The sequence below is a fragment of the Chelonoidis abingdonii genome, chromosome 15 (assembly GCF_003597395.2).
Source record: "Chelonoidis abingdonii isolate Lonesome George chromosome 15, CheloAbing_2.0, whole genome shotgun sequence".
Lineage (NCBI taxonomy): Eukaryota > Metazoa > Chordata > Testudines > Testudinidae > Chelonoidis > Chelonoidis abingdonii.
Window position 1 is genome coordinate 11,732,508 of NC_133783.1, and position 27,529 is coordinate 11,760,036.

The 27,529-nt window shown below is 39.8% G+C and overlaps 1 protein-coding gene across 1 annotated transcript; it reads left to right on the forward strand.

The window, feature by feature from the left end:
- Positions 1 to 1,350: 1,350 nt before the first annotated feature.
- GHITM (growth hormone inducible transmembrane protein) lies at positions 1,351 to 24,696 on the forward strand. The gene is made up of 9 exons (XM_032804801.2): positions 1,351 to 1,487; positions 4,123 to 4,286; positions 7,559 to 7,658; positions 9,695 to 9,806; positions 11,439 to 11,580; positions 15,418 to 15,526; positions 18,234 to 18,422; positions 21,682 to 21,859; positions 23,098 to 24,696. The coding sequence occupies exons 2-9, from the start codon at positions 4,155 to 4,157 to the stop codon at positions 23,183 to 23,185; spliced, it is 1,050 nt and encodes a 349-aa protein (XP_032660692.1). The 5' UTR covers positions 1,351 to 1,487; positions 4,123 to 4,154; the 3' UTR covers positions 23,186 to 24,696.
- The last annotated feature ends 2,833 nt before the right edge of the window (positions 24,697 to 27,529 follow it).

Sequence of the window (27,529 nt, forward strand, 5' to 3'; positions counted from 1 at the left end):
GAAAAGCAGATATGCATGTGGATCCACTCTGAGTTAGCAGGGGTGTCTCTGCCAGGCTAGAGACAGGATGAGTGATCAGCCCTCAACAATGGTGTACTCAAAGTAAAATACATTGGGACAAATGTACCTACCTGGTCGAAAACATTTCCTCTTTTTGTCAGAAGGTGGGGATGGGGTTGGAAGTAATGGAAAATTATCAAAAGGCAGAAAAGAAGCATGTTACCCAGCAGGAGTCTATAAAGGAACTCACAGTGGGGGACAGGGGGAAAGAACCATTTTTCACTAGATTAAGAGGAGGGACGCTGCTGCAGGGGCAGGGTCGGTGAGGGTGATAACAAATGATACTCCAAGACCCTCCATAGGGAGGGGTGAGCTGGTGAGGGACATTGCATTTAGGATGTTCTGTATGCTCTGGACTCCCCTGGGCTTCAGCTGTTAAGTACAGAGCATACAGATATTAGACTGGGTGGGGAGGATGTTGACTGCTTCACAATTACTGCATGCCCCTGAGGGCGTTAAACTGTAATCCACGAGTGCTGCCCCCCCATGGGGTGGGCTGTGGGAGAGGGCCGTGTTCCCATCATGGGGAGTCGGAGGAGCCAGCGTTGGCCTGAGAGGACCAGGCAGCAGGACAGCTGGTTGAGCTCGGAGGGAGGTGCCAGACGGAAGGGCTGGGTTCTACGCATGCCGAGGGACTGTGGCGTTGGGGCAGCACGGGGCTCCCGGAGCTTGGCGCTGGCACCCTGCCTGCATGGGGTGTGGCACACGGGACGGGGGAGGGGGCTGTGCTAACTCAGCAGAGTCCCCTCCCAGGGCCAACGAAGGGTGTCAGCGCCATCCAGGGCCCGGCCACCAAACCCTTCACGCCACCGCCCCGCCTCAGGCTGGTGCCTGGCCTACTTATGTGGTGGGGGATGCAGGCAGAGCGGCCGGGCCCTGCTGCTCTCTAGAAGGCGTCCGAGAGCTCCAGCTTTCCCCAGCAGCGGAGGAAAACTGGGCGCAAGTACTCAGCACACCACACGATAAGGCATAACACCGGCCACAGGCTTCTCAGCCTGCCCAAAGACTCCTTGCCCTCATTCAAAATGGCTGTCGCTGCTGGCTGACTTAACCACATTCAAGATGGCGGCTAACAGCGAGACATGCCCTCTTGCAAGATGGCTGCTAACGCCCCAGATTCTGTCAATGGTTCCCTCGCTCCCAAGCAAGATGTCTTCCAGAAGTTTCCACGGCCGAATTAAAGATGGCTTCTTTGCCCTTATTCAATATGGGGGCAGGTACCTACGCTGCCCAAATGTAATATGGCTGCTGAGCGCGGCGCAGCCAACGGCAGTATACAGTTTTAAGATCACGTGAGAAGAGCGAGCCACTCAGCTTTGCTGTCAACGTCATCACACATGATTTGGCTCGTGACGCACAATTTATGTTCGCGCATCAGGGATACGGCATAGAGCGCAGTGGCGGCGTGTAGCTTGGGCGCTGGGAAGGTGAGGGGTCTCGGAGCCGACTGTTGGCTTCGCTCTCCCGCCCGGTCCTGTGCCCTTCCCTCGTCTGCTCGGGCCTTGTTATCGGAGCCGGGCTGCGGGGCAGCTGTGCCTCCTGTCTCGCCGGCCGGGTGCCGGAACACCGTGGGAGAGGGGCAGCACGAAGGGCCCTGGGGGTTGACGGGGGAGCTGTCACTCTTGTATGGGGGGAGGGCCATGGGGGAGCTGCCCCTCTTGCTATATGTGGGGTGCAGGGTCCTGGGGAGAGAGAGAGGCCTAGGGAGTTCCCATGGGATGCAGTGAACTATTTGGTCAGAGTTGGAGGGAGACTTTTCTCTAAAACAGGAGTAATGCTGGGGTAGGAATAATATTGGAGGAGAGCCCACCCCCCCCCCCCCATTCCCAGGTATGGAACAATAACTCACTCCCTTTTTCCCTGTGACGTTAGCACTAGTGCCCCACCCGGAATATGCATTCAGCCTTCTAGGCGATGTGTTTTGTGGTCCAAATAAGCGGGTTGGGGGGAGTGTGTTGAACAAGAATTTGTCTTTTCAAATTGTACACCTTATCATTTCAGAACTCTTTCCACCTAAAAACTAGCCAGTTTCTTGTTTATATTATTTTGGGTAATTGATGAGCACATTAAAGGCTCACATTTCTAGTTATAACTTGTATTTTTCTCTTTAATTAGAGGCTCATGAAATCAAGATTTATCCCAATATTGTGTGGTACATTTATTTTGTCAAATGACTGTCAGTGGCAATCCATGTATGGCAAATGACAGTAAAAGCCTAACCCTTATATATCTTTTTGATAAGTTTTTGCTGGCCATATATGTAATACCATTTAAGCTACTAATAAGATATTGTGATGCTCTGTGAGATTTATGTATTTATGCCCATGTGAGAGATGGATAAATTGAAATACAAAGAGGTTATGACTTGCTCTTAACAAGTTGGTGGCAGTTTGGGAACAGAATCCAGGAGTCTTGACTCAGTATGTAGGTTTAGCTGATCCCATCACTATTTAGGAAGTATAGTAGCAAGGCTTCTGTGTAAAGGGACCTTCTGGATTAGAACTTGTGTCCTATTTGATGTCACACAGTAATGACCAAACTGTTTGTTTTCTTGCCTCATGTTCTTTCATGAAAGATGATCTGCATCGTTACTAGGATTTGTTTCATTCTGTTGATAACCTGCTCAACTTCTGTTCAATGTTTAATACATAAGACTTTTGAGAGCAAGTCTGTTTTGAAAATTAATTAAAAGCTGTGTCCTGTCCCAAATAATCTTTAAAATTCTGAAAATTTGTCACAAGTGATGCAATTTATCAGCCTTTCAGGGAATGTAGTAATACAAAAACCAAAAGATTGTCTACTGGTTTCTGAAAAAAAACTCCTTGTAACATTGGCATTTCATAACTGAGCTACAAAACAAAGCGAATATACTTTTTCTTTAGCAATTCTTTGGACATTTGCTTTACTTTCTCCTTTTGAAATTGACTCATTTAATATTTATATTATGGTAGTGCTTGAGGCCTCAATCATGATTACGGCTCCACCGTGCTGGGCATTGTATAAACAAAGACGTGTCTGTCACAAAGATAGGTTTCAGAGTAGTGCTGTCCCAAAGATCTTACTCTAAGGGCTAGTAGAAAATTTCAGTTGAATTCTAAAAAATAGTTGTGCTTATTCTAATGTGCATAAATACAAATAAAATTATTTTAGGTGCCTGAAATGAGGATTAAAACTGTACTATGCATCCTTTTGTCGCTACATATAAATAAAATCAAATTGGTGTCTATGGAAGTGTCAAGGAACTGTGATAGTGTATTGGTAGCTTAGTTTTAATCTTTATAGAGAAAAGTCATACATATCTTTTGTATTAGAAAAAAATACTTCTAAGACTAGAAAAAGACGTGTTCATGAAAATAAGTTGGTAGTTCTGGTAGTACCAGTACAGCATACAGTAGGTTAACTGTTGTAAATAAAATAAAACTAAGTTTATCTTGTATAGGTGCTTTAATCTGTGACCTTGGTGGAGTATTAAGTTTGTTAGTTACTTGCGTTTTTTAAATTATTTAAAAAGAGCTTGCTGGTGGTGGGGTTGTATTACACATCACTTCAATGCACTTAAGGTGATATTTTGATTAGTAGTCCACGTACATGATAGTCTTGGGTAGTGCATTCTATTTCCAGAATTCAGGGTGGGGTGAATGTTTAGCAGGAGATTAGTTTATTTCTTAACATCAGAAGTTAGTTGCCACAGGGTCTCAAACCTACATTTGGACTGCCATTAGTTAATGAGCACACGCAAAATTGTTCAGATAAGTTAGAAGAGAAACTTTCCCTCTTCTCTGGTGAGCATGTGGTAAGAATCAAAATTCTGGCATGGGAAATCAAATCCTTCACTTTCTAGATTAAAGGGTGTGCTGTTAAACTCGCCTGTATCTGTACTGGCTGTATTTAACTCCAGAACATCTCATGTAGTGGCTCGGTTGTTTTTTTTTAATAGTAGTTGATTATTTTTTTTTGTTACATAACTGGCAAATGATAAATAAAACTTATCTTACTGCTTTATTTGTGCTTTTTGTGATACGGTAACCAAATACTAAAGCATATCTGCTCATGCCATTACAGGAATACTCATTCTTGAATCAGTTGCAGCAACCATGCTGGCCACAAGATTAGCGTGTTTATGGACACTGCCACGCCAAAATCTCCGTCCTGCACTTACACAGACCTTTCCAGCTTTGAGGAATTCCAGCATAAAAGCAAATAGGTGGATCTTGCAACCTAACCGGGTAAGGTAGCTTTTTTTTTTAATTTGAAAAGAAATACTTGTACAAAAGGTGTCAAATTAGACCATTGAGGCCATTTCCTTGTTTACTAAGAGACACGTTTTGGTGCAGATGAAAATGTAAGTGAGGTAACTGAAATGGAAGGGCAACTTAAGGGAATGACAGTGCTTCAACGTGTTACTGAAGTAGCAGCCTGACAAAAAGATTATTTAACAGTGGCCCAAAGATGTACAATGAATATTTTACTCCAATTGGGACTCGCTTGTTAGAAATCTTGGCTCAGAAGACTAGAATGGAGTTGTATTTCTTGAATTGTCTGCGCCGATTCCCGTTTAAATGTCATGTGCGTCTTGAGCATCCATACTCAAAACTCTTGAACAGCATCAATCATTGGAGATGTGCTCAGACCTTGTGTGTCCTTATGTTTCTCTCCCTCCTCTCACTCCACGTGATTCAAGGACTTAAGAGAGCATACTCTTCCAGCCACTCAATTCCTTCTGGCCATTGCAGATGAAGCAGGAACTCTACAGTATATGCAACTCCTCAGTTGTTCCCTCTCTTCTTTTGGAAAATGCAGGACTTTTTTATACAAAATATTGTATTGCAACAATGTTTTGAGTTTTGCATCCATTGGGCATTTAGCCTTTAAGGCTACACTGAGCCTTTCGTGAGTTGATACATGCTCATTTAAGCCATGTCTGACATCAAACCATGCTTCTCCGATAAGGTCTCATGTCCTCCTCCAGTAGTAAATGTATTCTCTCTCTTTTGTCTTGGGGGTGAAAGTGTTCCTCATTGTTGCTCTGTGTGCTAATCATTCACCAACCACACTCATCAAGATCTCTTTTAAACCCATTCAGATCTCTCATGTTAGTGGTGTGACGGGTTTGATCATAGAAATCCCCTTGGGACCGTCACCTGATGTGCTGAGACTATCTCTGAGTCAGTTTTCCCTGCCAGCTTGGGACTTCAGAACCCTGCCTTGTTGAGCCAGACATGCTAGCCTGCTGCAAACACAGACCCAGGTCTGAACCACATCCCCAAAGCTTCAAACTTAACTGAAAACAGCTTAAGAAGTGTTTATCTCCAGTACCCAGTTACCCAGTTCCCAAAGGGATCCAAACCCTAAATAAATCCGTTTTACTCTGTATAAAGCTTATACAAGGTGAACTATTAAATTATTCGCCCTCTAACACTGTTAGAGAGATGCACAGCTGTTTGATCCTCCAGATATTTATTAATTACTCTGGGTTAATTAATAAGCAAAAGTGATTTTTATCAAATATAAAAAGTAGGATTTAAGTGATTCCAAGTAGTGATAGACAACACGCAAGTCGAAGCCTAATACATTAAGAAACTGATTACAGATGAAATCTCACCCCCTGAGATGTTCCAATAAGCTTCTTTCACCGATTTGGACTTCTAAGTGGTGTCTGGGAAGGCCTTGTCCACTGACCCTGATCTCTTGGAGAAGCCTGCACCAATTTCTCAGTCTCATTCTGCCACTACACTGGAAACTTGTAGTGGTGGGCTCAAGGTATTGGAAACAAGGTGAGTCAGGTAATACCATTTATTGGACCAACAGAAGTTATTACCTCCCTCACCCAACTTCTCTCTCTACTACACTGGAAACACTAGTGTAGACAGGAATCAGGCATATTTACCATTGTTGCCGGAGTAGATTTAGAAACAACTTCATTTTAGAATTCTTTCACCTGTCTGTATCACCAGGGGAGTTACAACAGGAGTATATTCTCCCCCACTCCCAAAAAAATTGCAGAGTGGGTTTTAAAGAAAACTGGGTTGAGGAAAGGTTTGCATTGTGCTTAGTGTTTTTGTCTCCCAGATTTTTATTCTGGTATTTTCATGAGCACTAAAGTCCAAGTTATTTCAACTAAATTCTAAATATCCTCTTTATGTGCGGTTTGCGTTTGTTTTGTAGATTGTGTGTGACAGTGCATCTTCTGTACTATATCATTGTAAGTTTAAAAAAAAAAAAAAAAAAGGGCTATTAGAACAGAATTTAACGCCAATCTATCAGTGCTATATATGTTGCTCTCACAACGATAGCTAAAAAGTTTCTAGGGTCAACTTTGACTACCACTCTTTTCCTTATGTTTTCTAAATCTGTGTTGAAACACTCCTACGGAATATTTTAATTTCCTAAGTGCTTATAGCCCATATTTAGGAACACATCTGCATATGCAGATTAATAAAGAAAGCCAAGAGAGTGCAATGGCTTCAGATTTCCAGGGGATGTTTTAATCAGTGAGAGCCAAGGATCATAGAAATCATAACATAATTTTGATTTGCTTGTATTTCAAAAGTTTGGCATTCATCTTAAATCTTTTCTCTTAAACCATCCCTGCCATAAAATCTTAATTTGTGGGCCCTAATTCTACTTTTGCCCTTCTGAGTAGAGTTAAGGGTTCAAATGGTACAATGTGAGGAAGGTTGTAGTGTTACTATAATTGCGTCACCCAAAACTGTGATCAGTTTGAATTCAGTTTCCATGCCTTTCAGTCTGGCCTGTTCGCAAGCACATAGGCAGCAGATATTTACCTTTATTTATGCAAAGCCAAACACCAGTACGTTCTGGGCATTTACAGGGCCAGTGGGTGGGGTGGAAGGGTATTTGAGCTTTCTCTCAGAACAAAATCATGCTGTCTGCTCTACCATTATTCGTATATTAAGATAGAATTGATCCTTTTGTAATTTCTGTAATTTAGTGTAGTCAGCATTGTTAGAGTATCGCACAATTGGTTCAAGAGGATAATGACACCTGAGTTAGAAGAGATCAGTTATATTTAGATAACTTTTTTACTTATACTGTTATCTTACTATTAATTGAAACAGAGTTTGCCATTAAGCTAGAGGTACTGCTTGTAAATCTGTACATCTTTATTATTCTAGGACAGGGGTAGGCAACCTATGGCATGTGTGCCGAAGGCGGCACGTGAGCTGATTTTGAGTGGCACTCACACTGCCCGGATCCTGGCTATAGGTCCGGGGGGGTCTCTGCATTTTAATTTAATTTTAAATGAAGATTCTTAAACATTTTTAAAACCTCGTTTACTTTACATACAACAATAGTTTAGTTATATGTTATAGACGTACAGAAAGAGACCTTCTAAAAACATTCAACTGTATTACTGGCACGCAAAACCTTAAGTTAGAGTGAATAAATGAAGACTTGGCACACCACTTCTGAAAGGTTGCCGACCCCTGTTCTAGGATCTATTTAACTGTCTTTCCTTTCTGTCTGCTCATAACAGGGGTATGCCTCCAAGGCAAAAATGGGTGTGCGGCGTGGAAGAACTGGCCAAGAAATTAAAGAAGCAGCCTTTGAGCCAGCAATGGAAACTGCATTTAAAGGTGAATTACCATTCTGCTCAAGTATTCAGAATGTTTTAACACCAACTGTAAAGCTTATTTCAAAGAAATCAGTTTAAAATCCGGGATCATTATGACTTACTGTAGAGTTTGACTAAGTGTCAATTATGCATTTGAAAACAAATGTCTGAAAAATGGGTTTCTTCACCTTTCTGCAACATTTGATATTGCTAATACCTCCAGTAGCCATGGAGCAATTTGAGTTGTTCATATTCATAACCATACGTGGAAATTCCTGAACTTGAAGACCCTGTCTGTCATTCATATGTCAAGTAGTAAGTTTCTTAAAAAGTTAAACATTTTTTAAGAAGCAGAGATCTCTTTATGTGTAGGATTCATATTTCTATGGCCTTGCAACATCCCTGAGGTATTGCCTCTATTTTATGGATGGGTAATCAAAGGCAAAACCGTTGTGACTTTCCCAAATTTGTGTAGTGACTCAGTGACAGAATTCACATTATCTGATACTTTAGTATTAGTGTGGGATTGGGGTTGTGGGATGATGAAAGGCAGGAATATAAACTGAACTCTAGTTCCAGGGTCTGCTCGTTAGCTGATCGGCTACTTTGAGCTTGTATAATTTCAAAATATAATTCTTTGCTACTGATTTGGCAAGGTTTTAAACAATCACTTCATGTGACTAAAGAGAACTGTGCCAAATTGAGCCCTGGTATAAACAAGTACAGTTCAATTGAAATCTCTGGAATTGGTGCCAATTTATAGTACAGTAAATTTAGTGACAATTGACTCTATTAGATCAGCTTGAGGATTGAAGTCCTTTTTTTAATGGAAATTAACCATTCTCTACATCCAAAGAAGTATCATCTTCTATTCTAAGAGTGAATGTTTGTCTTGATACCATTAATATTATGCAGCATAGGGGGAGGGATAACTCAGTAGTTTGATCATTGGCCTGCTAAACCCAGGGTTGCGAGTTCAGTCCTTGAGGGGGCCACTTAGGGATCCTGGGCAAAAATCACTTGGTCCTGCTAGTGAAAGCAGGAGGCTGGACTTGATGACCCTTCAGGTCCCTTCCAGTTCTATGAGATATAGGTTTATTATACTGAAAGATCAGTCTTCTTTGTGTTTGTAGTTAGTAAGAAGTGTACAATGCTTCTGAATTTAATGTGCTGTCATAATGTACACAACACAGATGCCAAATGTGCTGACTTTATGTATTCAAGAAGTTCCAAACTCTGCTTTTCTAAATATGGATTTGCCAGATATGCTACTGAACAGTAACCCCTTTGTGGTCTATCTAGTCCAGTAAAACATAAAACTTCCTTAAGAGAGACTACAGTTTTTCCAATAAAAACAAACTATACGACTGGAAATATCAACAGTTGCTATTTCTCATCTTTATTACTCAGTTATTCTTTACAGCAGTGTCAGTAACATCCAATTTCAGGTGTTTCTGATGAATAAAAATTTGTTGTCAATGAGAGCAGGTTTAGAAGGCAACATTGAGAGGAGAGGGCATTAAGGTAAGAAATCTGAAAGGCCTGATTTTTTTTTTTTTCTTCTCCTGCTTTTAATGAAGAAACTTACCTAGATGATAGACACACATCACTAACCAATTGGTGGGTGACATTGTTCTTGTTTGTTTTATTCTTTGTTTTTATTCCACTTACTGTATAATCCTGAAATGGCTGCCTCCTGTTGATAAACTTAAAATATGTGACATTTATTTACTGATCCACATAGCTAGCTAGCTGTAGTTTGAAGCTGCATCACGTAGCAGTACAAGAGAATTTGATATTCAGGGGGCATCTTTGTTCCTCTCTGAACTTCGTTGCATGGAAGAGAAACAATCAGTGTGGATGAAAAGTTCCTATAAAATAATGATAGATTAACAGGTAAAGTTTTTATTTGGACATTAAGAACGAAGAGTTTTTATAAATCTTGAGATTTTTTTCCCTTCTTTATCGGTTGTTTACATAAGCAGAAATTAGAGCTGTTCTACTCAATCCCAAGACACAACACTTACAGGAATATCAATATCTTTTTCTGTTGTGCAGTGGATCAGATGGGAAGATGGATTGTTGCCGGAGGGGCTGCTGTTGGTCTTGGAGCTCTATGTTATTATGGAATGGGAATGTCAAATGAAATTGGAGCCATTGAAAAAGCCGTGTGAGCAAAATAACATGCTTATTATTTCAAATCAAGGCCGGATCAGTTGAAACTCACCCCTATTTACTTGCAAATTTCTCCCCCAACCAGTCTCCTTCTGTGCATGCATACTTTTTATGACTTTAAACTAAAAAGAAAAATGCTAGTTTCTTGCGGAAAGCATTGATTTTTATATATAAACCTGAAAACAAATTTGGTTAAAGCTTTGGGTTTAAATGCAATTTGGCTGACTGCTGCTATAAATATCCCACTTCTATCTTGCAAATACTATTAACTTTGAAGTATTTTTGCCCTCTGCCCCATCTCAAATGGTATGTATCTATAGCCTTGTCTGGGGAATGTCGAGAGTTAAAATGTAGGTGGATATTCTAACTTCTGTGAAAGTGCTAGTTAAATCCACATTATCTGAAGTTCTTCTGAGACCCTGTTCAGAAAGCAAAAATAGCTTCTTGAATTCACCAAGAGCTGTAAGAAAATGTAAACATTGTAAGCAGGTCATAATTGTTCCCTATCTACCTGTCTCTTCTAAACACTAACTTACAAAAAGTGTGTGCCCTTGGTATAACACATTCTGTTCCATGTCTACAGTGGGGTTGGAGCATCCTAGCTAATGATGAAGCTTTCAAGCAATAAATCATATGTTAAAGTTTATGAATGTGTGGGCTTAAAAGAAGAAATCTTGCTCAGTTTTGTGATAAATTTACCTAGGTTCATAACAGAAAGAGATGGGGAAGAAGTGGTATTCCAAGTTCCACGCATTCGTGCTTCAAGTGACATCTCACTTTAGCATCTTATTGTCCCAGTCTTCTAATACAATTGACTACCTTCTCTGTTAACATTCAAATAAATGTCATTCATTCCCCACCCATTAAGATGAATGGGGAAAAGTTTGCACTTCTGAGATGTTTTTGGGTTGTCTGCAGACTTCTGGAAAAAATAGTAACTTTGTAAAATGGAATGTGGTAGAAAACATGCATAATCTTTATTAAGTATCACTAACTGGTAGAATTTCTATCTTTGTAGAATCTGTTCTTTAAGCATAGTAATACAAAAACTTTTTGTATTTAAGGTTCTAATTTCTAGGGAATTCTTTATCTCAAAACATAGCATGTATGTCATGTGATAATACATTGCTCTGGTGACTTAGCAACTTGTGACCATTTCATTAAATTCCTTACAATTGTTAGTATATATACTATGGGTTTTTCCTTTTAGACTGTTTTAAAACCTATAATATACTTATTCACACCACTCTCTTGCCTTTTAAATAGTGATAGAGTAAGATACTTACAGTATGGAGACACGAGTGAAAGGAATGCACACAGGAAAAGTGCAACTGGTCTACTGTAAACTAGCATTATTTATAGTAGACTGTCATCCCATACTTAACTAGCATAGTTGCATGGAAACAACATAACTTTGTGCATGGTGGAAAAGAAGTTAAGACTTGAAACATGATGTATTTCATGATAAATGTCTCTAAAGTGAAGGTTGTATGCCACTGTAAGATGGATCTCATTAGTCTTAAATATTTATGAGAGTTTGATTGTATCAGAACTAAGAGTAAGTGGTGAGATCAATTAAAACATGAAAAAATAGCAACATAACTGTTCATAATTTCATCTCTTTCAGTATTTGGCCTCAGTATGTGAAAGACCGAATCCGTTCTACCTACATGTACTTTGCAGGAAGTGTTGGTTTGACCGCATTGTCTGCTGTAGCAGTCAGCAGATCTCCTGCACTCATGAGCCTCATGATGAGGGGTTCTTGGCTGGTAAGGCTATATGGGCTTTCTCTTTAATCAGAAAGATTAGTGTTAGAAAACCATGTTTTGAAGTAGAACTTGGAATCTTAGGAGGTGAAACTTTATGGGATGTGTCTAGTTGTCTTAAAGCAACCCCAACAGTACAGGGTTACATAATTCTTTGAATAAGGCACATCTGCAAACTTCTGGTCATTGATATGTGTGTTTTGGGGTGGGGAAGAGACAAACTTCATTCTGCATGAATTAGTGCAGGGGTTGTCAATAGTCGGACTGTAAGCCAAATGCAGACCCGCCATTTGAACAGACACTGACATCCTTTTTTTTTTTTTTTATGTACTTGTTCTTGGGGTTTTTAATTATTTATTATTATTTTTCTCTGGAGTCTGGATCTTGATTATACCTCATCCAAGAAATTTGGACCCTGACAAAAAAAAAATTGACTACCCCTGCTCTAGTGTTTTTAAAAAAAAAAAAAAAAAAAAAAAAAGACTGACAGGAGCATGCTATGTGAAAGAATTTAAAACACAGTGGTCTCACTGTTCAGTCTCCTTTTCTTAAGTGTGTCTCAGTAGGTAAGCTAAATACTAGTGGTGTCTGGAAAAATTCTGAAGAAACATTTTTGTTGTATCATCAAAATTGAAATGTTTCAAGGAAATGGTTTGGCATCAGTTAACTTCCAACAGAACACTGCCAGGCCGAAGCTGAGCTTGGGGACCCCAGCTGAGCCAGGAGCCTTGAAATTTGGGAGCTGGCACTTCCAAGCTCCATGGTTTTTCTTCAACCCACCAGAGACCCTGGAAATCCTGGTACCTGTGACATAATGATCAGTTTGGTTGTTGCTCACCACTGAATTGCACTGGTGAAACTAGTCAGATTCTTGCTAAGCTGACAAGTATCTGGGGAGCATATTTTGTTTTGGCAATGCCATGTCTAAATGTTTCCAAAACAATATAGTGGGATTTCAGTTCCGCCAAAACTTTTGAGTTTTTCCTTTTGGTCCTGACTGAAGATAAAAATTTTGTGAACACTCAGAAATTTTCACAGAACTGAAATTCAGTTTTCTAGGCAGCTCTACTGAAGACCCCAATAAAACTGAAATCTGACTTTAATGTGCTGCAATCTCTCACAAACTTAACAGGAATATTTGAAACAAGCTTCTATGTTTAAACTAACTGGTATGATTTACTTAGGTATTCATAATTTTACAAGTGGCTCCCCTTTTAGGTAACTGGATTTATGGATAACCTCAGACTTAAACTGAACAAGATCAATTTCTCATAGTTAGATGGTTTTAACAGCATAAAGTAGTAAAACCTGAAAATAGACTCTGCTTTAAACACTCTTTAATAGCTATTTTAAAGTAACTTAAACACTTAATGGTAACAAATCAAGTAGTAGTAAAGTGTCATAAAGAAAGAACTGAAGGTTTAGTTATCTTAGCTAAAATATACATAGCTTAGTTATAGTTAAACTGTGGCTAATTTATAATACATAACTTGGCAATAAGAATGGTGATAAGGTTAAACTAATTTTACTCCACAAAGTGCTGAATGTGGTTTTATTTGAAACATTTTGTTTCAGAAATATCGCTAAGGGCACATTAGCTATAGCTCCCTCTGCTGTACATAATGATCTAATCCTAGTAAAAGATGGCTTTATGAAGAACACCAAAGAATCCTAACTAAACATACTTATGTTTAAATTTTAATATGTATGTTTTCTGTTTAAATGTGGGTATATTTGCATGTCAAGAGCCTAATGTGTGCTAGCTAATATTACTGGTTAAAATAGTCTATTGTGGTCACGTAAAAGTTGCTTCAGCTGGTAATATTGAACAATTAAGCATAGTTTAAAGTTGGTGAAATCCTAAAGCTGTGGCTTGTGATGTGAAACTGACCTATCACATCAGACTTGACTTATCTGATCAGACTGATGTCATCAGACTGATGCGTAAACCTGCTAGTGGCCAATAGCTAACTGTTCAAAGGCAGGTCATATGACTTGCGGCTGCCAAAACAATGCCTAGCTTGCCTGCGCATAAGTTGATCAGTGACATGCACGACTATGAATACGGTATTTGGCTGCCTGAGGCCAGGCTTGTTAATTTATCCATTTGCATCTACATATGGTCTGGAGATGTCCAGCCATCTCCTTTGGAAATCTTGTGTATGCATATCTCCTGCTTGTTCCTCCCTGTGAACATGCACACTGGCATTTGTAGGTGTATGACTATCTGAAAATTTAGTATTAAAATGACATCTGTACCAGATGCTGCAAATCCATTTATTAATTGTGCATAATGTAGTGATGACATTTAGGTCCAAATTTTCAAATGTTCATGCTGGTGTAAATTCTGCTCCTGGGAGAATTCTGTACCACTGCGCAGTGCAGAATTTCTGGCTGCCTCTAGGGGTCGCTGGACTCTGCAGAGCCCATCTCACAGTGAGCAGAGCGCCTAGCCTAGTGGGGCTGGAGGCTGCATGCTCTTTGATTCTCATTCTCCTAGGGATGGGAGAGGGTGTGGGAGACCCAGCCAACTCTGGCAAATGGTGAGGAAGGGGTGGGCCGCACTATACGATGCTCCTCAGCAGGACAGTAGAGAAGTTGGGGTAGTAATGGCTCTGGGTCAGGGGGTGCCCCGTGACTGGGCTCTGTGAGGAGGGGGATGTTGGTGTCTGGGCTTTGGGGGGGCCCCCACAGCTCTCTCCAACACACACACACACTCTCTCTCTCTCTCTCTCTCTCTCTCTCTCTCTCTGGATCTGGGTTTCTGTAGGGGTGTCTTTAATACACTACTCTTGGAGGAATCTTTTTTGCTCTTGTCTGTAATGCTGACATGTTGACAGATATTTTGAAACAAATTACCAAAATAATTGAAACTGGAATGATTTGACAGATAAAATATGCAGAAGTTTAAATTGTGTGCAGAATTGCCCCCAGAGTAAAATTCTAATAAATGGGTGCATACATGAGGCAGAGAGAGCAGGAGACACCCATTAAAAAGGGTGGCTGGGTGTCCGCAGAACATGTGTGCTGAAAAGGGTAAATGTAGATAATTGGACAAAGTAGAAGGCATAGCTACAGACAGCCATGTTTCATCTATTTACAGAATTGCACCAAGGTCCATTTAGGCATGTCATAGAGATGTGGTTTTGGCAAGAGCAAACCGGAAGTAGCAGCTAATGGTCTTAGTCCATCATCTATTAGCTGCTAGACAACACACTACTGTTCAAGCAGGAATCAGCTAAACTGAGCAAGAGGAGAGAGACATATGGCTTGGAAACAAATGGGAGCAGGAACAGATGGTATTTGGATGAGGCTTGGGGAAAAAGCGTGTACCAGGAACAGGCAGCAATGCTTAAATATTTGAAGTAAATGAAAGGTCATAAGTGGGGATACAGTGAACTATCAGGGGACACCTTTGGAATCATCCAGTTAGCTGCTTATATGTGTATTTTTTTTGTTTTTGTTTTTTTATTACCTGACATATCTTGTACTAGACAGCTTTAGACACACAACACCAATTGGTATACCACTTGGCTTCTACAATCCTAAGTTTTCCTGGATGAAAAATGCATTGACTTCATTGGGGTCTTACTAGAGTAAGGACTGCTGGATTTGGGCTATTGTGTGAAGTTTAGTTGTGTACTTCTGAATTAATTGTGCTTTTACTCAACTGTGTGTGCAGCTTTCTGCTCCTGAATCTTTGAGAGATAATTGTGCATAGGAGTACTATTGACTTTTAGGTTAGTAAAATTAATAGAAACTAAGATTTCAGAGGCAGAGTAAAGAAATTTGTACGTCTCGTGCTCTTGAATTCTTGTAAGGTAATTCTTTATATTACAGGCAATAGGTGCAAGTTTTGCAGCTATGATTGGTGCTGGGATGCTGGTTAGGTCAATATCCTATGAAGGTAATCCTGGTGCTAAACATCTTGCCTGGATGCTTCATGCAGGTAGGTGCATTTAATTTTCTGTGTGACAGTATCTTGGCTACTTAACATGAAATATTATATTTATGTTTTTGCTGAAGATAAGCCTACTTCTAAAGGAAAACAAGTTCTTAGTCTCCCAAAACCTTAATGAAATATCTGTTGCTTTTGGGGAGCTGTAACTTCCTTTTAGCTCCTTTCTTTCCTGTTCACAGCACCGTCTATGTGGCTGTTACTTAAAAGAATATTTCATTATCTTTCTTACGTTGGCTAGGGCTCATGGGTGAGTTCTGGAGACGTCTTTTGCCCCAAGTACATTGTGCAGCATTCAGCTATTTAGACTTCCTTGTTGTCTTAAAAATAAATGGGATTGATAACAGATCCTCTGTAAGGTTGGTGTGACTTTGGTATTTGCCATGCATTTTCTCTCTCTAATATTCATTAAATAGTACTGGGGATATCTGGATTCTGCAGGCATGCCTTTCCACTTGAGGAACCCTTACTCTCTATTCATTGTACTCAGCCGCCACAGAACAGCCCCCATATGCTAGTAAAGTAAAAACTGAGGGCCTGATGGCAGCCCTGAATATATGAATACACCAGACTTCATGATGGATTCAGAGGGTACCTGAGGAGTTTAAAGTTAATAATCCTGATTGACCTTACTGGAGATCCCCCAAAGGTCAAAGTTTGGGTTGATTTCCTCTGCCCATCCTGTGCTTGACCTGTGAATTTACTGAGCCTCAGTTCGGTAGCTCTGTAGGAACATAAAAATTACTGGTTGGTTAGTGGTATGTTGCAGGTTATGTTGGAAGTCTTCATGACTCGTCACAAGGCTGTTTTCCGCAGATCATCTGCTGAAAGATTGTGATTGTTTGCATTCATTATTAATAGAAAAAATGGTACAGTAATGTTTTCATTATATTAAAATTTAACAATTTACTTGACTCATCATTGGTAATTGAGAAGGCAAAGCTATTCCTTTGTTGAAGGGATTTACTTTAAAACATAAAGTTGAAAGATGCTTCATAAAAAGGAATTTTTATGAGCTCCCTTAAAGCATTTTTTAACATTTTAAAAGAATGACCCTAAAAGGAGTGTTCTGCTCCCTATTGATTATTTCTTTGGGGGCCCTTTGAAAACACCCTTCAAAAGAGCAAATGTGCTCAGGCTTACCCCTTCTTCCTCTCGTGCACATTGTTTCTCTATTTCTTACTGCCTTTGATTTCATTGTCAGAGTTGCTAATACAGGTGAAGCATATCCTTGAAGACCCTGGGGAAGGTTTTATTCCTTCCACAAAACAATGAAACTGACAGTACAAAAAGTACACTGAAATGAACAAACTGAAGAATAGAAATAGTTTCTGCCTGAACCTTTTATACTGATCTTATGAGTTACAATGGTAAGAACACTTAGGTGGAAATGTGGTTAATCAAATGTGTGTCCTTTTAAAGAACTGTAATTTTTTTCTTCTATGAAAATGCATGTTCAAATCAAACCTGCAATAATGCCACATTTGTACATGAAATTACTTGCATCTTCTAGCTGTCTTTTCAGCTTACCTGCTGAATGATTGCTTTATGGTTAGCATGGCTTTATAAGTATCATACTGATACTAACTGCCTCATCAGCAGTCCTATATAATCAAGTTGTATGAGTCAGTGTACAGCAGATTATTTCCGCAGTTCTGATGTGGGCAAGTAAGGTGTCACTTGAATTATATTTTTTTTTGTGCAAATGAATGTACCATTAGTTTTGATCTATAATAATAGTTTAAAATGATAGTAACATGCAAATGATTGAAGTAAGCCAATCACTCACCGTGTTGTCACAATATCATCAGTGAACCATCGGCTTTTCGTGGATCAGTGGGAAGGGGTAGAGCAACATCAGTTATGTCCACTCCGATATGAGCTGCCCGCTAGCTGCTTTGTACCTTGTGCGCTATATTTATTCACGTTTGAATATAATGCAGCTTGTCTCCTGCAACTCGTTTGTTAATGTCTGTTCTCTGAAGACCACCTCTTAGGCAACAGAAGTGTCTCAGTAAAGGAATTGTAATTGTACTGTTCACAATATATTATCAGGAAGAGCATTTATCCTCTTTCTCCTGTTTTTTGAAACTTCTGAAAAGTTAGTATTGTGTGACATTAAATGTCCACACGCTCAATTCACTGTCAGGGTGGGCATTGACAACCCACTTTTCAGAAAACACTTTCAGTTAAGAAGATATGGTTGATGAACTTCACTCATATCAAGCAGATTTTTAACTTTAATTACAAATCTGATAAAGAATCACACATGTCTCACTGAAAAAGTATTGACTAGTTCATCTGTACTGTCTGAAGCATTTATCGGTTCAAGATATACTTGTTGCTGAGTTTGAACAGGCCTTGTAATTGTCATCAGCCGGCATAAAGACTGCTCATTTTTCTGAGCTGTCCTTCATAATTAAATGAACAGTAGATGAAATGTGCTAAGATCTAAGTTTTGTGGCATTGTACTGAATATTTTCTGCCTTTTCTGCATTGGCTCTTCTTCCTTGAGCAAACCCATTGAACTTCAGTAAGATTGAACAAAGTGTAAATCAATACGGAGTCTGGCCTATTGACTCAGTTATGTGGCTGAAAAATATTCTCTGGGGGTAGGGCATTTATCTTTAGCCATTCAATATATACAGCATTAAACATAACTAAATTTCCAAACTTGCTTGTCTTTTTCTTCACTTAGGTGTTATGGGTGCAGTGGTGGCTCCCTTGACCTTGTTGGGTGGTCCTCTGCTAATCAGAGCTGCCTGGTACACAGCAGGAATTGTAGGTGGTCTCTCAACTGTGGCCATGTGTGCACCAAGTGAAAAGTTTCTGAACATGGGAGGACCACTGGGAGTAGGCCTTGGCCTTGTTCTTGCTTCATCAATTGGTAAACAAAATACTGTTTTGATGTTTGACTTCCAAGTGTCTAAAACTGAGCTCACCTAATTATACAGTATTTTTAATACAGTAAGACTGGCTCTGACTGGGAAAAGTACACCCAAAAGTACCTGGCTAGATAGTATTTGCAGGAGCAGTTGTCTTCATAGATTCTAAAGCAGGAGGGACCACAGTGATCATCTAGCCTGACCTGGATAATAGCAGAGGCCATAAAACTTCCCCAAAATAATTTCTAGAGCATATCTTTTAGGAAAAACTTCCAATCTTGATTTAATAATTGTCAGTGGTAGAGAATCCTTCGTGACCCTGGGTAAACTGTTCCAGTGATTAACTCTCACTGTTCTTTAATTTACACATCTTTTCCAGTCTGAATTTATCTAGCTTCAGCTTCCAGCCATTGGATTGTGTTATACTTTCTTCTGCTAAACTGAAGAGCCCATTGTTAAGAACTTGTTCCCTTTGTAGGTACATGTAATCAAGTCACCCCTTAACTTTCTTTTAGCAATTTTTTTTTAGTCTGGAACCACAGCAGATTGTCAGCATGTCCCTGTTTTAAAATAATGTTTTTGCTGGTTTAAAACCACACTATGAATACTCTCAGTGAAGAGTACTGATAGACATGGACTTCATGCATTTTTTTTTTTTTTTTTTTTTTAAAGTCTAGGATAAAAATCCATCTGGTTAAAGTTTCAGTAAACTGTAACACAGCAAAAAACTGCAATGGTGTCTTGTTGTAATACATTTAACATGGCAATTTTAATATTTGACTCAGATTAGCTACTGAATATTTTTCTTGTATATTCTCTTTTTGTAACGTACATGCTAGAATTGCACTGTGAAATGGTCTGACACAGAAGTTTCATATAAAAAAACACCAATTAGGTGGGTTCTGTTTCGCCTTCTAGGTGAAAAGATACTTTAAGGAACCTTGTAAGAGACTTACAAGTTCTAACTCTTGAAATTAAGGCTAGACATTTAAGAATTCAGAAGTCTCAAAATGTTGAAGTGAGGGTTGCATGTGTGCATTATGCTACAGTCTAATGTGATTGAATAATGTTAAAAAATATTCTAGATCATACAGTATTATGGCTGTTGATTAATTGCAGTTAACTCACGCAATGAACTAAAAAAAATGAATCGCACTGAATAGAATACAAATTGAAATTTATTAAATATTTTTGTATGTTTTTCTACATCAGGGATTGGCAACGTTTGGCACGTGGCTCGCTAGGGTAAGCCCTCTGGCAGGCCAGGCCGGGCTGGTTTATTTACCTGACGCAACTGCAGGTTTGGCCGATCACAGCTCCCACTGGCCGCTATTCACCGCTCAAGGCCAATGGGGGTAGCAGGAAGTGGTGGCCAGCACATCCCTCAGCCCATGCTGCTTCCCGCAGCCTCCATTGGCCTGGGATGGCGAACTGCAGCCAGTGGGAGCCGCGATCAGCCAAACCTGCGGACGCGGCAGGTAAACAAACTCATCCTGGCAAGCCGCATGCCAAAGATTTCCGATCCCTGTTCTAAGTTTTCAAATATATTGATTTCTGTTACAACACAGAATACAAAGTGTACAGTGCTCACTTCATATTATTCTTGATTACAAATATTTGCACTGTAAAAATGATAAAAGAAATAGTATTTTTCAGTTCAACTCATACAAGTAGTGTAGTGCATTCTCTTTATCCTGAAAGTGTAACTTACAAATATAGATTTTTATCATTACATAATTGCACTCAAAAACAAAACTGTGTAAAACTTTAGAGCCTACAGGTCCACTCGATTCAACTCCTTGTTCGGCCAATTGCTGAAACAAACAAGTTTGTTTACATTTATGGGAGATGCTGCTGCCTGCTTCTTATTTACAACTGTTACCTGAAAGTGAGAACAGGCACTTTTGTAGCCAGCATTGCAAGGTATTTACATGCCAGTATCATAAACATTTATATGTCCCTTCATGCTTCGGCCACCATTCCACAGGAAATTCTTCCATGCTGATGATGCTTGTTAAATAATGCATTAATTACATTTGTGACTGAACTCCTTGGAGGAGAATTGTATGTCTCCTGTTCTGTTTTACCTGTATTATGCCATATATTTCATGTTGTTAGCAGTCTTGGATGATGGCCTACCACATGTTCGTTTTAAGAACATTTTTGCAGCAGATTTGACAAAACACAAAAGATACCAATGTGAGATTTCTAAATATAGCTACAGAACTTGACCCAAGGTTTAAGAATCTGAAGTGCCATCCAAAATCTGAGAGGGATTAGGTGTGGAGCATGCTTTCAGAAGTCTTAAAAGAGCAGCACGCCGATGTGGAAACTAGAACCTGAACCACCAAAAAAGAAAATCAACCTTCTCCTCAGGCATCTGACTCAGATGATGAAAGTGAACATACGTAGGTCCACTCTGCTTTGGATCATTATTGATCAGAATCTGTCACCAGTATGGATGATGTCCTCTGGAATGGTGATTGAAGCATGAAGGGACACATGAGTCTTTAGCACATCTGGCCCATAAATACCTTGTGACATTAGCTACAACAGTGCTATGTGAACCCCTGTTCTCACTTTCAGATGACACTGTATACAAGAAGCGGGCAGCATTATGCCGTGCAAATTATAACCAAACTTGTTTATCTGAGCAATTGGTTGAACAAGAAGAAGGACTGAGTGGACTTGTAGGCTCTAAAGTTTTACATTGTTTTATTTTTTAATGCACTTATTTTTTTGTATATAATTTTATATTTGTAAGTTCAACTTTCATGATAGAGATTGCACTACAGTACTTGTATTAGGTGAAAAATACTGTTTGTTTTTTTACAGTGCAAATATTTAATCAAAAATTAAGTGAGCACTGTACACTTCTTATTCTGGGTTGTAATTGAAATCAATATATTTGAAAATGTAGAAAATATCCAAAAATATTTAAACAAATGGTATTATGTTGTTTAACAGCATGATTAATCATACACTTAATTTTTTTAATCGTGCAACAGTCCTATACAGTACTTTTCTGTAATTTTGAATAAATGTCACTTCTCTTACTATGATGTACATGTATGCTAGAATCCATGAAAATAGCTGGCATATAAGAAGCACCATGGATGACATGAGCACTCTTGCAGGATGGTCCTTCCATGCTCCTACATTATAAGTCATGCTATTCCTCAAATAATTAAGACTGTGTAACAATGCTTATACACTAAGAAGGGGCTTGCTTTTAATACCTTTTTTGGACACTTATTCTAGGATCTATGTTCCTGCCTCCTACCTCTGCATTTGGAGCAGGTCTCTATTCTGTAGCAGTTTATGGTGGATTGATCCTCTTTGGCATGTTCCTGCTGTATGATACACAAAAAGTTATCAAACGTGCAGAGACGCACCCAGTATCCATATATGGAGTAGCAAAGTATGACCCCATCAACTCGTAAGTATTATCCTGGTGTCAACACTGATCTGATTTTAAGACTATTTTAACTGATGATGTCCCTTCAAGCTATGCAGTAGTGTATAAAGAAAATTTACCTGCTGTCCCGCAGATACTAAAGAAAGGAATTCACTTTGGGATGTTAAACCTCACTTTACACTAAAATGCAGTAGATTATAGCCACATTGTTTTCCAAATACAATATGAAAATAGTTAATGGGGATAAAACTATTACTGACAAATATCTATTTTTAAAACTACAGAAGCATGACTAAGTACTACATATGATGCCAAAAAAGGGGTCTTTTTTTCCTTTTTAAGTACATCTCTCAGCCAATGTAAGTTTTTTCTAACAGTGTTTGTGTGGATGGGGAAAATTATTTGTACTTGCTTTCTGAAAGACTTTCAGCTCACATTCTTAATCTGTTCAAACAAAGCAATTTTAGTTGTGTTGTAAGCTGTAAAATATCCTAGTTTATATAATGTATAACCTTTGTCATTGTAAATTAGTAAAACTTTTATGACCCCTGTAGCTAATAGTAATATTAGGGATTAATTGTCCTCAGTAAGAGCCAAATCTGATGATAGGCTAACCTCACCTTGTAAAGGTTTCTCTTCACTCCAAAGTTGTATTTTTGAGTTGGAAAGGCATATTTCTGTTATCTTTTTGAACTAAGGTCAGTATTTACTTTTATGTAAATAACTATGACTCTAAAAGAAAAAGGGATTTGAGGGGTAAGCTGTTGGGAGGAAGAAAGAAGGAATCTACCCAACATTGTTCAACTTTGTTCTAAATCCTGGTCCCGCTGAACTTAATGGTTGCTTAGTTGTTTTGGGCCAAATCCTAGTTACACTTGTAGTTTAAAAACATATTGGAATGTTCCATGACAAGTTACTGTGCATTTGTACCCTTCTATAGCTTATTGCTTAACGTGGTGGTTGTTCCAGTTTCCAGAATGTGATTTAAACAAATGTAAATAAGAGCTATATGTCATAACTGAAGTCTTAGTGGCAAATTAGTCGGTTTCTGCTTGTAATGATTACACAGTTCACTTCAGAAAAACAAGATTCACATACACAATGTAGTATCTTAAAAAACAAGTTGAATGAGACACTCAGGTCCTCAGCCTTATTTTTTAAATTTTCCTAATGTGTTGAATTAACATTAATGTTGCTTATAACACTGCTTATAGTAAATTAAATAACTGGCTTCTTTTTTTTTTTTTTTTTTTTTTTAGGTGTCTGGGTATTTACGTGGATACACTGAACATCTTTATCCGGGTGGCCACCATGCTTGCCACTGGTGGGAGTAGTAGGAAAAAATGAATTAAGAATTTTGTCTTTTTAACCATCTGATAGTTCACCAAACTCTGCTTAGTGCATATGCCTAGTAAAAATTAATCTGGTGTACAAGCAACTTTCATGTAGAAGTCAGAAGTTTGAAGCACTTCAGTATTATTAAGGTGTTTCAGTACAACATGAATCTCAAGGATAAGTTTCCCAGTTCTTATGTGAACAGGTCAAATTTGGATTACAGTGCAAACACTTGTACATAATTTGTGATATCTTAATGGGAAAGACATATTTTAGTAAATTATATTCTAAACTTAAGTAAACAAAACTAAATCAGTCTGCTTCTCTGAAAGGTTTGACAATATATTATTCTGTAACTATCACTTTTTGCATCTACTATAATTGCATAGTAAAAAGAAAGTGATCTCCAAAATGAGGAATCAAGTGTACAGAAAGGGGCACAAGATAACTCGAGAGACTGATACTGAAATATGGAACCTTGTGTTTAAACTGAAAATGGTGTTGTCTGAGAGCTGTTGCTGCTATATGATGGCCTTTGGGTGACCTACCTGAAAGGATTTAGAGCCCTATCTACTAGAATTTGACTTAGTCTATCACAATTCGGGCCCTTGTAACATCTCAACTGAAATGTTGGAAAGAATTAGGGTGAGCACAGAGAAATACAAAGGCCTTGAAGAGGCAATGTGACCCTTCTGGAGTGGTGGGCAGTGGTAAAGAAGCTTGTGCTCTTACTACATCTATTTGTCCTATGGGTAAATAGCACCTTGCCTGTATATACTTGAAAAATTAGCATTCAGTGTGGCTGTAATGTTTCCAACATCCTTAATGTCCATTAGCTATATCTGTGTCTTTGCACTGAGAAGTTAAACTTTGGGAACATCAAACTACTGAAGTGTTGGTTCCACTAACTAACAAAAAATATTTAGGCTATAATGTGTGTGTTGGCCAATAAAACAACTATGCTGAAATCAACTAAGTTATTTTTGGTGATGGCCTCTTGAGGTCTGAGCTCAGTGACCAGTTCCACTCTAAAAATTTGCTTAATGATGGTGCTGGAACAAAGGGAAGGTGAACTCTATTCTGCTTTTTTGACCTGTCCTCCATGCCCCAGAACCAAATGCTACATATATTTTCAAGTGCTTTTGCCTGTGATCCTTTGACTCCTTTTCCCAAATTGCTGCCATACAACTCATATTTTCTTTACCATATTTAACAAAAGTGCCCCCTAACATTAATGGTGAATTTCTGCAACTATGTTTCATTGTTTGTTCTAGTACCATACTTGGTTTGGCAAATACAAGTATTATAAGCTGGGATAACAGGTAAGCCTGTGAAAATAATGGGCACAAGCTATTGCTGGAAATCCTTAAAATTAAACAAGGCCTATGTAACTGCTGCTGTACTCAGTCTAGTTACCAGTCCTGGCAAAGATCAGATCAGCAATTGAGAAACTTATTTTATCCTTTCAATGTGCTATGCTTGTGTACTGATTTCTGAAACAATAAAGTCCAAGACCAACAGTTCACTGGTCTCATTTATCCTTTCCAATAATTTTTATACTGTAGTACATTATTTAGGCCTGGTCTACACTACACGTTTAAACTGATTTTAGCAGCGTTAAACCGATTTAACTCTGTACCCGTCTGCACAACGAGGCCCTTTATATCGATAAAGGGCTTTTTAAATCGGTTTCTGTACTCCTCCACAACAAGAGGAGTAGCGCTAAAATCAGTATTACCATATCGGATTAGGGTTAGTGTGGCTGCAAATCGACGGTATTGGCCTCCGGGCGGTATCCCACAGTGCTCCACTGTGACCGCTCTGGACAGCAATCTGAACTCGGATGCAGTGGCCAGGTAGCAGGGTTTTCCTGTCTAATTTTTGAATTTCATTTCCTGTTTGTCCAGCGTGGAGCTCTGATCAGCACGGGTGGGTGATGCAGTCTCAAATCCAAAAAGAGCTCCGCATGGGCCGTACGGAGATACTGGATCTGATCGCTGTATGGGGAAACAAATCTATTCTATCAGAGCTCCGTTACAAGAAGATGAAATGCCAAGCATTTGAAAGAAACTCCAGGCTATGATACAGAGTCCAAGCACAGTGCTGCGTGACCTATGTAACGGGAAGCCAAAGAATCAAAATGACGCTCAGGGAGAGAGAGGGAGGGGTACCAAGGACTCCAGCTATCCCACAGTCCCGAAATCATTTGCATTCTTGGCTGAGCTCCCAATGCCTGTAGGTCAAACACATTGTCCGGAGTGGTTCAGGTCTATCTCGTCAATTTACCACCCCTCCCCTCCTGATAGAAAAGGGGAAAATCGTGGTTCTTGACTTTTTTATATGTCCACTTATGTATACTGCATGCTGCTGGTAGACACGGTGCTGCAGCAGTGAACAGTAGCATCCTCTCTCCTCCCCTCCCAATGCAGACGGTACAGTGCAGTAGACTGATAGCCATCCTAGTCATGAGCCCATGAGTGCTTCTGGCTGGCCTCAGGTAAGCCCGGGGCGGCCTGGATAAATAGGGATGGTTTCGGTCATTTCCAGTAGATGGTACAGAACGGCGGTAACTGTCCTCATCATAGCAACTGGGGGCTGAGCTCCATCCAGCCCCTCCTTCATGTGTAAAGAAAGATTCTGTACTGCCTGGGACATCATAGCAGCGGGATGCTGGGCTCCTCTCCCCACACCGCTTAATTGCCTGCTGGACTATCAAAGCAGTGGAGGTGCCTCCCCCTCTTTTATCTCTAACAAGTCGTGTTTCTTATTTCTGCATTCTTTATTCTTCATCACAAATGGGGGACACTGACAGCGTAGCCCAGAGTTTGGGAGAGGGAAGCAACTTCGGGTGGGGGTTGTTGCAGGGACACCCCTGATAGCAGCGAGCTTCGATCATTTCTGCAGGATTGACACGGGCGCTGTGTCTCTGATAGCATGATTCTCTAGTACGCTCTGCCCCATATTCTAGGCAGGGGGACTCTATTTTTAGTCCTAAGGAGGATTACTTGGGAGTCTTTCCCATTTTTGTCTTTGTGCCCCCAGGCCGACTCATCCAGGGGCACCATTACAGGCAGCAGCAGTACAGAAGTTACAGATAACATTCATCTTCATTGCCAATTTACACCGGCAGCAGGACCAGTACAGAACAACTGAATACCGCTCTGCTGTTATGGCAAAGGCCAGCGAATTGCTGCTGTGTAGCGCTGCAGTATCGCCTCTGTCAGCGGCATCCGGTCACGCTACGGTGACAGTAAAAAAAAAAAAAAAAAGCTGAACGGGCTCCATGGTTGCCGTGCTATGGCGTCTGCCAGGGCAATCCAGGGAAAAAGGGCACGAAATGATTGTCTGCCGTTGCTTTCCCAGAGGAAGGAATGACTGATGACTTTTACACAGAACCACCCGTGACCATGATTTTTGCCCCATCAGGCACTGGGATCTCAACCCAGAATTCCAAGGGGCGGAGGAGACTGTGGGAACTATGGGATAGCTACGGAATAGCTACCCACAGTGCAATGCTCCAGAAATCCGATGCTAGCCTCGGACCATGTATGCACATCACCAAATTAATGTGCTTAGTGTGGTTGCGTGCACTTGACTTTATACAGTCTGTTTTACAAAACCGGTTTATGTAAAATCGGAATAATCCCATAGTGTAGACATACGCTTAGTTTAGTAATGGCACTGTAACTTCATCTTCCTCCCCCACTTCCCCCTCCCCCCAGTTCCTCTTATAAGAAAATTAAATGAACAGTGCCTACTCCTTGTGTGGAGTGTCTGCATAATTTGTTTGCAGTGGAGTCCACAATGCTATTTTTTCCATCAGTTAGGCGCATTTTCTTCTCAAATAACTATAGACAAGGACAAAACTCTGTAGAATAAATGCTAGAATCTTTAACTCATGATGTAAAGAAGTTTTTTTCTCACCCCATGGAACTACATGGTATAACTTTTGGTATCACTAAATTTGAGAAGTGCTAGGCAACCTTTAACGAAACAGCACTACCAGCTTCACCTATAATAAGGAACTATGCCCAACTGTCTCTGGTACTCCACATGACTGTGTTTGGGGGGAGAACAGTGGCTTGTCAGGAAGAATTTTGTTAAATTCCTTTTTGCCTCAGTAGATTACATTGCAAAATCTTTTACAGTAGGTACCACTCTTAGACCATGTCTACTTTTATCTCTGGAGCAATCGATCCAGCGGGGGTCGGTTTATCATGGCTAGTGAAGATGCGATAAATCAACCACTGAGCACTCTTTTCGACTCTGGTACTCCACCAGAGCAAGAAGCATAGACAGAGTTGACGGGAGCATCAGCAGTCGACCTACCACAGTGATGACACCGTGGAAAGTAGA

Coding starts and splice junctions, on each gene's coding strand:
- GHITM (XM_032804801.2), top strand. CDS start 4,155: ATGCTGGCCACAAGATTAGCGTGTTTATGGACACTGCCACGCCAAAAT. Junction 7,659..9,694: donor AATGGAAACTGCATTTAAAG/GTGAATTACCAT, acceptor TCTGTTGTGCAG/TGGATCAGATGGGAAGATGG. Junction 15,527..18,233: donor TGCCTGGATGCTTCATGCAG/GTAGGTGCATTT, acceptor TTCTTCACTTAG/GTGTTATGGGTGCAGTGGTG.